At 37.6% G+C, this 13527-nt stretch overlaps 1 protein-coding gene across 7 annotated transcripts in view; it reads left to right on the top strand.

Annotated features, from left to right (window-relative positions):
* focad (focadhesin) overlaps positions 1–13527 on the top strand; it is a 227909-nt gene that overhangs the window by 47516 nt on the left and 166866 nt on the right. For all 7 annotated transcript variants that reach the window (XM_073072700.1, XM_073072683.1, XM_073072676.1 and 4 more), the window contains one exon: positions 4181–4285. In XM_073072700.1, coding sequence (XP_072928801.1) covers positions 4181–4285 — 105 coding nt within the window. The remainder of the gene's footprint in view (positions 1–4180; positions 4286–13527) is intronic.

Genomic DNA, 13527 nt, shown 5'->3' with positions numbered 1-13527 from the left:
AGCTTTGTTTGCTCTGCTATGAATAATGTTTGTTGATATATAACTAGAGAACTTGAGTTGTTGTATATGTCACCCTTCCAAATCTTGAACATGTGCTGTACCACTTAAGGAACCAATGTTGCACTACTGCACAAAGTTCCAAGTTCAAATTTATTATCAAAATATGTATACCATATACAACTTTGAGATTCATCTTCTTCCAGGTACCCACAGAACAAAGAAACACAACAGAAACAAAAATAGTGGAACCACAGAAACCACACACAGCCAGGACCGACAAACATCCAATGTGCAAAAGAGGACAACTCATGCAAATAGTCTAAAAATAAAGTAAACAAACAATGCAGAGAACATGAGCTGCAGAGTCCTGAACGTGAGTCCACAGCTGCATAGTCAGTTCAGCGCTGAGCCGAGTGAAGCTGGTAAAGGAGCCCAATGGCTGCAGGTCATCTGTTTCTGAAGCTGGTGGCATGGGACCCAAGACCCCTGCACCTCCTGCTCAATCGTGGTAGTGAGAAAAGAGAGAGGGGTCAAACTTGGCAGGCGACATTGAATATGAACCAGTGTTTTCCACTCTTTGCCTCGACTCTTTAATCGGCATGGAGTAATCGAACTGAGCCTGGGTTCATTTTCTGCTCTTATGCCTCGATGCAGTGTCCCCACCAAGCGGTGGCCATGCCTGTATTCTTGAGATTCAAGTTTGCTGATTCCTTCAGGAGATCATAAAATTGCTAGTTTGTTTAGGCCAGTGGTACCTATATGCTTTTGGGTTACTACCCCCTAGGCTTCCAGACCACATTCCCAGCACCTCCTTCTCCCTTTCTGGGCATTACGTAAAAACTATAAAGAGTTTTGATTTATGATGCAGATTGAAAGAAAATAAGAACTGCAAATTCAAACAGTGACCAGTAGTTGCAAAAATTATTCAGATCTGTTTAAAGCTACAAATAAAATTATTTGGTTAATTACAGTTAAAGAATTTTTATCAATAATTTTAGAGTGTAAATTATTGGTATAACTATTCACTACTTCTTAATGAGATGGATGGGCTTGTGCAGTGATAACAGCTTCTTAACCTTAGGTTGAATGTCACTCAGAATGAGTTTCAGATCCCCACGTTTGGTAATTTGCAGTCTGTTCCATTGCTTTGAAAGAACTTGGGTTACTGCACTGAAGCTATGCTCCACTAAGTACAATGGTGGAAAGGCAATAAAGAACATCTTGACTTTTTTCATAGTGCAGCACCATGTTCAGAGATTTCTTTCTGCACCAAAAGTCGTGATATGACTTACTGAACCTCAGCTTAAGCAGAAAGTCATTTCGTAGCAAGATCAGTTCTTCCTCCATCTTTCCTGTTAGTTCATCATTACAAGCATTCAGAAATGGATTTACTATCCAATCTGAAATTTGGATTGAGAGAAGATCCTAAACTCTCTCTGACATATATTTATGCAGCACACCCAGGTTGGCACAGCGTACTTGAAGATCATCATCTGGTATTCTTTCTTTCTCATCCAACGCAGAGAGGCTCAGAAGTAGGAAAAAGGTTGTGATGACCAAAGTTGCACTTAAATAGGGTTAGCTTGGACGGAAATGTGGAGATGATTGATTTGACTTTGATAAGATACACATCATTTCCTTGCAATTGAAGATTGATTTCATGCCATGCCTAATATTCTTGAGTTGATTACTGAATGAGGCATTTAAGCCTTCATAGAATTTTATCACAGTTTGGAAAAGCATGCGAAAGTGTCTCAAGCAGTTTCTTTTTGAGAGCCATCTGACTTCTGTGTGCAACAGCAAGCATTCAAACTGTTCATCATTCCCAATACAAAGCTCTCAAAATTGTCAAGAATTGAGAGCATGGGACTGTATTTACCGCTGTGATAATAGTATTTAATGATTTGTGCAGCTGATCACTTAGGTTATTTTGTGACACGATATTATCTGTAAATTACACAGTGAATGGTAAATATGTTAGATACAGCTTTTTTCAAGTCTGTAATAACCCTACAGTGATGTCTTGTCATTGATGGTGTCCCATCTGTTGCACAAACAAGAATGTTGGTGAGCGGAATGTTCTTCACTTTGAAAAATTGCTCAGTAACCTAAATATTGACTTCCCCTTCATATTTGTTTTTTGTCCCCTTGCAAATAATAACTCTTGAACCATACTTTCACCTTTTATGAAGCAAACATAACCAAGAAGCAAAGATTCGCTGCCTGGCAAAGTTGATTCATTCAACTGCAGAGCAAATTCTGTTGTCCTAAGTATGTTACACAATGTATCTTCCACATTCTCAGACATTTCATCTATTCATCTTTGAACAGAGTTGTCTGAGCAGAATTGTTCTAATTATTTGATCTGGTGACTGATACAAAACCATTCTCAGAACTTCCCTTACTGCTGGCAGAATCAGTTCTTCTCCCGTTGTATGGGGCTTTCTAGACTTAGATTTTTGTGGAATGAGCTTCCAGTAGAAGTGGTAGAGGCAAGTTCGATTTCGTCATTTAAAAAAAAATTGGATGAGTATATGGACAGGAAAGGAATAGGGAGTTGTGGGTTGTGCAGGTAGGTGGGACTAGGTGAGAGTAAGCATTCGGCACGGACTAGAAGGGCCAAGATGGCCTGTTTCTGTGCTGTAATTGTTAGATGGTTATATGGTTAAATGAACAATGGTGAATGACGTCATAATGGCTCAGGCAACACCTGACCTTCTGCCTGAAAGTACGTAAAATGGGGCAGCAATATCTGGGATAGAGAAATGAGTCCAAGACCATTCGAAAGGGCGGCTTCTGAACTTTACTGTGTTGAACGTCATACCGTAATTCACAGGAATTGTGTCATTGCATGATTAGAGTATGGGAATGATACTAACTTACACTATACTACGGTAGTGAACAGGCTAGGATATAACACAATTTATAATTTCAGATTTCTCATGAGATGCCAAATACAGAAGTCTCACAGTGCTTTTCAACAACTATAATGTGCTTCGAGCAAAGTCTAAGAGAATGGTAGGTTACCAAGAGATGAGGTGATTACGTAATCATTGTCATCAATTTTGAGGCACTCAGGATCAAATGCTTATAATAAGTAGTTCATTTCTTAAATAAGCCTATAATTCCTCAGCTGCCCTCTCCTCACAGCCCCCTTTATCTTTATCGCTCCTTTAGAAACTCCCACTGCCCCTGGGGGGTGGTGGGGCATATCAACCCATTTGGGAACCACTGGTTTAGACGGTTCAGAAGTACATTTCTTAAAGGGAAAATACAGACTGTGGATTGTAGTGATCGTAGTTCAGAAGAAGTGTATCTAGTAGAGTATCCTGTTATTTTGTGAGCTACCTGCAAAATGTCATCTTCCTGGAACAGCAGTTCTTTGAATGAGAATTTTTTTCCTGGAATATTGCAATCTCATTTTAATTAAAGGCAGATTAGGTTTACTGTGCCAGTGTAGATTTAATTATCTATTTGTTTTCAGTGTTGGATTCTTTCCTTCCTTCCTTCCTTCCTTTACTGGCTCCTTTAACTTTCTATTAAATTGATGTAACTGTTTAACTAGGGCTAATGGTCTTTTACCAGTGGGATTTGTTTCATTTCAAAAGTACACCAATTGCATTTCTCTGTGCTTGAAAAATACTAAAAGTAATTTGAAAATAACTTTGGATTTGATATGATGTTAGGACTATCTGTTGTTTAGCGTATCAGTGCAACTCTGTCCCCAGAGTTGGTTATTTATGAAGAAGGTCTCATGTGACCACCGTGCTATCTCTTTTTTCTAGTGTGCTATAGGGTTGCATGCAATTCTTGCATGCTTCTGCTTCTGGATTTTGGCAACTGGGAATGGAATGTACGTACTTCTCTTTGAGTAAGGAGTCTCTGTCCATTTTCACTGTTATGAGCAAGCCTATCTTCTGCCCTGTCTGATAGGCCTAGAGAAGATGAAACTTTTCAGTGAATTTGCTCTTTTTGAAGAGTGAAGATTCTCTACTTGGTTCTCCACTGAGTTGAAATGCAGAATTACTCACTAATCATGCAGAATTGTTCCTACTCAGGTGTCCAGGTTGACTCTCTAGTATCGAAATGTTGAATTTATGTTTCCTTCCAGGTCTGGTATTTTAGTTGCTTAATTTTGCTTTAACAGTCTATAGTATGGAATGATATCTTTCTTTTTCAGAAATGTACAAGGATTGATCAGAAGTATTGGAAAACTGCTACAGATGCAAGTACAGAGTGCTGAACAAAGTGGAAAAGTGCCATATTTATGCCCCTATGCCATCAGGTAATTCTTGGGTTGAAACTTGTTTACTGTTTGATATCTTGCCTATTTCAATGCTTGGCAAGCTTCAAGCTCTGCCAGTTTTCACTAAATATAGCACAGGAAGTGAATTCAATTTAAATTGCTGGAGGAAGTCTGTATTTATTTACATTAATCATTTTATTTTCTGTCCATCCAGTTTCCAGTGCATGTGGGTTTACAGCACAAAACTGACCACCAGCTTGTGTTTCTTAACACAATTCATCTAAAAGTTTTGTTTTGATTCTTTCAACATTCATCCTTGGCATCATATCTCCCTGTTACCATATCTGCTTCCAGTCCTAAAAGCTTCCAATATCTCTAATTTCATCTTCCTGGAGTTTCTTCCCTGGGCCTTTCTGCCTCATGCTCTGTCTTTCCTCCAACAAGATGTCCCTTAAATCATTCTACTTTGTACACACTTTTGGCCACTTGACTTGATATTTCCTGGTTCATTCTTAGAAATTCTGATTGATTATGCTGTTCTTTTGTGACTTGTGGTCTGCATTGCTTTGAAATTGTGATATAAATGGCAGGTTGTTGCTCAATGAGTGTGCAACTTATGAAGTTGATGGTTAATTTTCACATGGTGCTGCTCAGTGTTATTTTCATATCAAGGACAGAGTCATGTCCCCTCTGGAATTTCTCTGCTCAATATTTCATTTCCTTCAGCTGTTACTGTGGCAGATGGCATCATCTCCAGGTAGTGAACAGGTTCTGTTACTACAGATGCCCTTGAGTCAACTTTGTCCGTAGGTCAGATAATACACGAAAGCCACTCGATATAGTAACCCTACATACTTCCATGGTATTATAATGAATGGCATCAAAACACACACAATTGCGATTAGGAACAATTGCTAAAAGTGGAGAGAGGAAATTAATTCTGCTCTTTATAGGAATGAACAGTATGTTAGATTTTTGAATTTAATAATATTATAGCAGTCCATTTGTATGCACGGGTGTCCATAAGTTGGGGGGGGGGTGTTTATAACTAACAAATGGTATGTATGTGATGTTAAATGACTTGTCAGCTGAAAGTAATTATTTATGTAAACTCCATGGTCTTTATCAAGTACAGTAAGTTGCAGGCTACGATACAGTACAAGAAGAGGCCACTTAACAACCATGTCAATATCAGCTATTCAAATATTTGGCCTTCTCTGCTTTTCCCTGTGGTCCTGCTCTTGAATTGCATTTTTAGATCACAGCAAATATTTTCAGTTGGTTCTTTTGCCAATTGCTTTCAACCTGTCGTCTTGCTACTTGAAAATGTTTCTCTTTGTTGTGTTCAAACCCTGAAATTTTGTGAATTCGGATCACCTGGTAGTGACAGTGGACAACATGGATAACCAGTTGTGGGAATCAAGAGATATAAAACTTGACATTAGTATTCTCATTTAACTAACTATTTAGAGTCCCTATAAAAAGTATTCACCGCCCCCCTGGAAATGTTTGTGTTTTTTAAAATTTTACAACATTGAATCACAGTGAATTTAATTTGGCTTTTTTGACACTGATCAACAGAAAAAGACTCTTTAGTGTCAAAGTGAAAACAAATCTCTACAAAGTGATCTAAATTAATTACAGATATAAAACACAAAATAATTGACACATAAATATTCACCCCTTCAAGTCAGTATTTAGTGAATGTACCTTTGGCAGCATTTACAGCCTTGAGTCTGTGCAGATAGGTCTCTGTCAGCTTTGCACATCTGGGCACTGCAATTTTACCCCATTCTTCTTTCCAAAACTGCTCAAGCTCCAAGCTCTGTCGGATTGTGAGTGAACAACTCTTTTCCAGTCCAGCCAAATCCTCAATTGGATTGAGGTTTGGACTCTGACTTGGCCACTCCAGGACACTAACTTTGTTGTTTTTAAAGCCATTTCTGTATAGCTTTAGCTTAATGCTTGGAAGAAGATTTATTTTCCAGCAAGGCAATGACCCCAAGTTGCAATTCTCTTACAAGATGACATCAGGTTTTCCTCCAGGATTTTGCTGTGTTTCCTGCCTTCATTTTATCTTCTACCTTCACAAGCCTTCCATGGCCTGCTGCAGTGAAGCATTGCCACATCATGATGCAGTCACCACCATGCTTTACAGTCGGGATGGTGTGCTTTTGATGATGTGTGGTGCCCAACGTGGCGTTTAGTCTGATGGCCAAAATGCTCAATTTTGGTTTCGTCAGACTATAGCATCTTCTTCCAGCTGACTTCAGAGTCTCTCACATGTCTTCTGGCAAACTCTAGCTTCATGTGGGTCTTTTCCAACAGTGGCTTTTCTTTGCCACTCTCCCATAAAGCTGTGACTGGAAAAGCACCTGGGCAACAGTTATTGTACGCACATTCTCTCCCATCTCATCTCATCTTAGCCACTAAAGCTTGTAACTCCTCCAGAATTGTCATAGATCTCTTGGTAGCCTCCCTCACTAATCCTCTTCTTGCACGGTCACTCAGTTGTTGAGGATGGCCTGCTCTAGGCAGATTAACAGCAGTGCCATATTCTTTCTGTTTCTTGATAATTGACTGTACTGGAAGGGATATTCAGTGACTTGGAAATTTTCTTGTATCCATCTCCTGACTTATGCTTTTCAATTACCTTTTTGTGGAGTTGCTTGGAGTGCTCTTTTGTCTTCATGGTGCAGTTTTTGCCAGGATTCTAACTCACCAGCAGTTGGACCTTCCAGATACAGGTGCATTTGTACTACAATCAATTGAAACAACTTGACTGCATAGAGGTCTCCAAAAGCAGATCTTCATTTAACCAATTATGTGACTCCTAAAACCAATTGGCTGCACCAGTGATAACTAGGTGTGACATATTAAAAGAGGATGAATACTTATTGCAATCAATTATTTTGTGATTTAGTTTTGGAATTAATTTAGATCACTTTGTAGAGATCTGTTTTCACTTTGATGCAGAAGAGTCTTTTACTGTTAATCAGTGTCAAAAAGCCAAATTAAGTCCACTGTGGTTCACCGTTGTAAAACAATAAAACATGAAAACTTTCAGGGGGTGAATACTTATTATGGGCACTGTACCTCCCAATGCAAATAGTATATTTTCATAGGAATTTCAGTTTCAGTTTACAAGACTGTTGTGACTCCAAACTTGCTACTTATTGTAGTTTGCTTCAAAGGCTGTCTGCCTATAAAGAATACTTCCTGACATCGAAACTAAATCTTTGTAGATTGTATCAGGATAACCTTTAATTTTATCATTGGCTTCAAGTAACTCACCTAAATGATCTGCATTCAGTCTTCTTGTTGTTTAAAAAAAGTTTTATCTCCTGTAAAGCTGTATTTCGCCAAAGTAAATAATCCTTGGTCAGCTAAGAGCTCTGAGGTTTACCTGCTTGTCTGTCATGCTCACCCACCTTCCCACATTCTGATCATCTCTACAGCCCCAGTTCTGTACCACAAGTGAACAATGAGTATTGACTTCATTCAGCACACCATCTGTAGTTGTACCAGTACCTTCAACTGAATATTTTGTCCCATAATTCATATACTGAGAAATACCACCTAATTTTCCTTAAATCAACCATCTATGTAAAAAAAAATGAACTGTCATGCAGATTTCTAGTTTTTGCTTTTGTTAGCAAATCTAGATTCTAGACTTTAAAGAAATAAAATGAATCTTAATAGTTTAGATAATTCTCATAATGTTAACTCACGATGAAACCAAATATACTTATACATTGTTACACCCAAAGTTGAGAAGTTAAGTTGACTAGGTTGCATTTTGAATCCTTAATAAAGGGTGCAAAAACAAGACTGTAAGCAATATCTTTATGCTAGGTCTCGGTTTGCCGTGTTCATATCCAGGCAACATACTTATAGATATGGTGCAGAGATTAAATGACGTCAAAGAAGGTTTCAGTTTGTCAGTAGAATGGAGAAGCTTTGATAGTTTTCTGTAGATTAGAGAAAGTTAAGGAGACTTCTGTGATGATTTTTATGGACGGTGTAGATCAGGGATTCTCAACCATGGACCCCTTGGTTAGTGGTAGGAGTCAATGGCATAAAAAAGGTTGGGAGCTCTTGGTGTAGAAAAAGAAAAACTTCCTACTATATTCAGAAAGGGATGAAGGGACACATGTTCAATAGAATTAAGGCCAGTAATGGGGTACTTGGAGAGGAGATGAGAATTTTTATGCTTCAAAGTGGCATGCAGTTCCTGAGAAAATCGTGTAAGCTAAACCACAGAACATTTCAAAAGTAATTTGGAATTGACTTGAAAAGGAGAAAAAGAGACAAGCTGCACAGCTCTTGCGTAAATGGCCTTCTCCTGTATTTCAGTAACGTAATGATATTTATAGCAGGCAGTGTATGGGATTAGAAGTTTTCCAAGGTTTTCAGACTATAGCAGTGTTCAATGGATTGGCTAGCTGACTTGGAGTTGGATGAGATGAAAGCAAACCTGACAAACAGCAAGACCTGGGGGAGCAGTTGGTGCTGCAAATCCTTTTTCCAGAATTATTCAGTTTGAGATCCTTTTGAAATGTTGTGGTTTAATTCTGATTAGTTCATTATACTGAACATTTTTATTGAACAAAATAAAATAGTAGCAAAAACAACCAAGTAATTTTTGGATGCATTTAATTACAAATATATCTAGTGCGATGCTATGTAATGTCATTTAAGCAACAAAATAAATTTTGTGTAGAAACATTCTTGGAACCATCATGTGTCTAGGGATGCCTTGTTTCTCTTTGTGTTTCAGTAGCAGTATTATAAATAATAATTAACCATATTAATGATTATTTATTGGGGGGATCTGTAAACGTAAATCAAATTCAGTGTCTGAAGAAGCTTTGAGATCTTAACCAGAGATCAAGGTGAACTGGAGGTTAAGAACACTCTTCACGTTGCACTTATTACATCATGATGGTGCTGTTTTGTGTTAGCAATGTTATTAGTGTAAAGGATGTGACCCTGAATAGCATTTAAAAACCTTTTGGGCTAGCTTTCTGAACATGTTCGTGTGTTGTAAGGTGAAACTTCCTTTTTTCCTTCTTCCCCTTGACTTGCGTAACATTTTAGCAAGATTTTGGTCCAACCTTGCTCCTACTCTGAAATTGTGAAAGAGATATGCCGGTATACATATTAATGCATCTGATTTTTTTGCCCCCACTCAGCTCCTCCAGCTATTAACTATTAGAATTCAGAGGCATCCATTACTGAGATTGAGAGTAGGGAGGGAAGTCATATTGGGGCAATTTTTTTTTACCAAGTAATTTAACTGATGATATCTCCATTTGAATTGTGCAGATGTTTCTTGATTTGAGGAATTTGCTTGAATTTAAATGCAGTGGATCAGATTTTGCTTGATCTAGTTCATAGAATGACTGCTAACTCAGGCAGTAGAGTCTGATGGCCTATTGACAGTCCATGCCAGTGTAGTCATTGTGTTTAAATCTGTCATTGTGTTTAAATCTGTCAATAATATAATATAATTTATTATATTATAAATAATATAATAAAATAAATATTATTTTTAAGTATTTAAGTTAGTTAAAAATAATTAAAATAGTTTGTTATCAATCAAAATGACAGAGTGATGGAAAATAAACCACTTACCTGCTGCTACGTACCTTTACAATCATCAGCAGAAACTGCATTCAAATCAATCAAATTGTGGTTCTGACTTCAGCCTTGGCTACTGTAAAGTTGATGGCATGATATAAAGCACGTCTTGTGGCTCTGCTGGGGATGCTGAGTCAATATTGAGCACTCCTGTAGAACAGGATGTTGGGTGTCCTGCCAACTGACCTCTAGGTTGTCTGTGAATTCTGTATTGTAATGTGAAGGATACCGAAGCTGATAATGATAATGAGCTTGTCTTCGAGGAAGTCATTGCTTATGGTTCTCTGTGGCCTTACTGACCATAAGTGAGCACGCTTCGTGTCATATTGTTTTAAGTCACCTCGGCTAAATTATGATAAATAGTCGATTTGCTAACCTTGTTGAGTCAGATCTGGATGGAACAAATTCCTCACGTAAGTGGCATTAGAGTACTACAGGATGATGCTAAATTTATTTGTTTTGGTTAAATCATTGATCAGTGAAATAGAAGTGGAAAAAAATTAAAAATGTGACTTATTTGCAGACTGTTATATAGTGAAGTTAGTTTTGCCTTTTGCGATTAAAAACAACCTGTTTTGGTTCCTTTGGTATTCATCCATTTGTATTTAACTGTAAATGCAGTCAAACTGTCAAAATTATAATTTGACTGTGACAATCACATCGGAAAGAATCTCGTGGATTGTTTCATTATAAAGCATATTCTCAAAGCCGGTGCACGTGACTTGAAAATTTTTTTATAAGAATTTTGAAATTGTTTTGGAAATCAAAAGTATTATTTATATCATGGCTCTCTTAATTGCTGCACTTTCAAAAACAACATAGCCTTAGCTATCTATAGTATCACTGTTTTATTGCTGGTTTTGCTGCTGATCGATCTTTCAGTGAAACAAAGGCTTATACAGTATGTCTGGTTCCCTTTGTGGATGAGCATTCCCCTGATGTATGTGGAATTTTGGATTTTCCAGTTATTTGGAAAGGGTCAGTTCTCAACCCTGACATCAAAAATTATAATATCATTATCTATCTTCGTTGCACCTTCAATGGAGCAATGGAGCAAGATGTCCGAACACACTACAGGAAGGTTATCAAGCAAAAATCTGATGTATCAGAGAAGATAATCACAAGATATCCGGAATTAGGCTTCACAGAGCATCTCAGAGAGGGACACAAAGTTAGGAGGAGAAGTTTATCAGGAGAATTCTAAAACATAAAGTCTTGACAGATGAAAGCAGTCTAACCTGTGATGCAGTTATGACATCCAGGAATGCTTAGAAAGTCAAAATACACAGTATGATAAAGGGTGAGTGAGTTTGAAGATGGTGTCTTGAGACCATGAAGGATTTGAAAACAAGGATTAATATTTTAAAACATATTTGTTACCTGGCTGAGAGCCAATGCAAGTCAACAGCAGAAAAGCATGGAACCATGGAGCTTCTACACATGAGAAAGCAGGCTATTTGGTCTGTCGTTCATCCTGACTTCTTATGGAAAGATCTCCATGTGGAGCAATCTGTTCAGTCCTATTCCCTCACTTGCCTTTAGACCACTATATTATTTGATACCTGGCTGTTTGATTTTCTTTGGAAACACTTGGTAATTCTGTCTGTAAGAATAGTGGATATGATGTTCCAGGTAATGCCTATTGTTGCATTTAGAAAAAATAGTCATGCATTCTCTTATGTATTTTGCCAATCCCTTTTAAAGTTATGTTTCATTGTGTTTAAGCTACCTTCTAATGGAAACACTGCATTTACCGTACTAATCTACACCTGTCGTGATCTTGTATATCTCTAATTAATCTTCTCTGAATGGTGAATGGGATTTGGTTTTAGTTAGGACATGAGCAGCAGAGCTTGGCACGAGCTTGAGTTAAAGAAAGATGAGAAAGAGGGAGACAATTCTGAGACAGGGTCGAGGTGAAAATTGATAGCCTTAGGCTGCAAAAATAAGAGTTCCAAAATTGATTTCTGTGTGAACTTGGACACCAGATTCTGAGCAGTCTTGATTGGTTTTGGACTGTTTACAAAGAAAAGGATGGAAATATGGGTTGTGGATTAGAGCATGTGACTTTAGTTGAAGCCGGTGGCTTTTGTCTCCAGTATGTTTGAGAAGAGGTTCCTACTTATCTAGGTATTGGAAAAGTTGTTTGACAAGTTGGAAGCAATGCAAAGGTCAAGAAACAGTGATGAGTTAAATCTGTGTCACGAGTACTTAAAGAAACCAACATTAATTTATTGGATAATGTTTCTAAGGGTGCAGATGTAGGGACCTTTGACAGTTTTGAAGGGCACATGAAGTAATAATAGAGGAGGTGAAGCCATTATTGCTAGGTCTTTGGCTGTGCAATGCTTGGACATATTAACTCCCAAATTCTTTTTTATAGTCTTCCTTTTGCATTATTTTAGTATTACAGGCCATATTAGATTAAATATGTTTTTATTCTATTAATTTTAACAACTTCTCTTCCATATATGGTGTCATCTGTTAGTCTTGTGAGACCATGGATTTGCACCTGGAATGGTTTCCAGGGCACAGGCCTGGGCAAGGTTGTAGGGAAGACCAGCAGTTCTTCCATATATACTGCATTATTAATTCCCCCCTTGCTCTTCTGAAACTTCAATGTCCTTAAATGTAAAAGGTTTTGCTTCAACTTCAACTGATCAACAAAAGAGGCTTGCACTTTTTTTAAATGGAAAGAAATAAAATAGATTTGTTACAACAAAACCTATTAATTAACCCAGTAAGGTGTATTGGGAGGTGAAAATAATATGAAGATTTAATGTGCAAAATTAGCTATTGATTTCAGCTTAGAGTGTAATCAAGTTCAACATTTGTCTTGTTAGTGTTTCCTCATCGAATTAAACACCGTACCATTTCTCAGAAGACACTGTTTTAAGCATCATTAAGGTCCTGTCAGACAGAGGCTCTCAATCTAACCTGTAATGACTTTATCCTGTGGATAAATGAGACAAAAGCAAATTGCCCCATTGTGTTAAATAGTCCTGAGAGACATCCAGCAAATGGTCTGGCTGAGGTTAGACCAACAGTGTCTAAATGCTTGCAATTCTGAATACTTGCTGTTCTTTTAACCCCTTATCTTGTGTTTTGTTTGGAATCGGATATTATGCAACAGGTGTATTCACTATTTGGTTAAGTGGAGGTTTATGCATTTGTTAGAGTTAAGGAATTTTTGATTTTTTTTGTTAGCCATGTCATGCTGTGCAATAAGCAATTTGGTTTCATGTGCTTAACCAAGTATGGAAAGGAACAGGTTAACTTTGAACATGTCTGGTAGATAGGTTTTGTTGTTACTGAAACACTTCTGAAAGAACTCCATGCCTCATTTCATGTGGTACTTCAACCCTATCAATGCACTGTATACTAACTTGTATCTGACCGGTGAAAGGGCAAGGTTAACGTAACACAAAAGTACTTATTGGCAACAAATGATGTTGTTCAAGCAGTTACCTTAAATGTGCATCTGATAAATTATATGTAATGACATTTAGGCAGGTTTGTCGTGCTTAATGTGACAAGTCTCCATGGAAACACCTCTGAGGACAGAGATGGTCATGCAGATTGTAACTGGTTACTTTGTCATACAAAGTGATAAATTTTGGATGAACATGACCTTTTGA

This window comes from Hemitrygon akajei, chromosome 2 (assembly GCF_048418815.1).
Source record: "Hemitrygon akajei chromosome 2, sHemAka1.3, whole genome shotgun sequence".
Taxonomy (NCBI): Eukaryota; Metazoa; Chordata; class Chondrichthyes; order Myliobatiformes; family Dasyatidae; genus Hemitrygon; species Hemitrygon akajei.
This window is presented reverse-complemented; position numbering and strand designations above follow the sequence as displayed.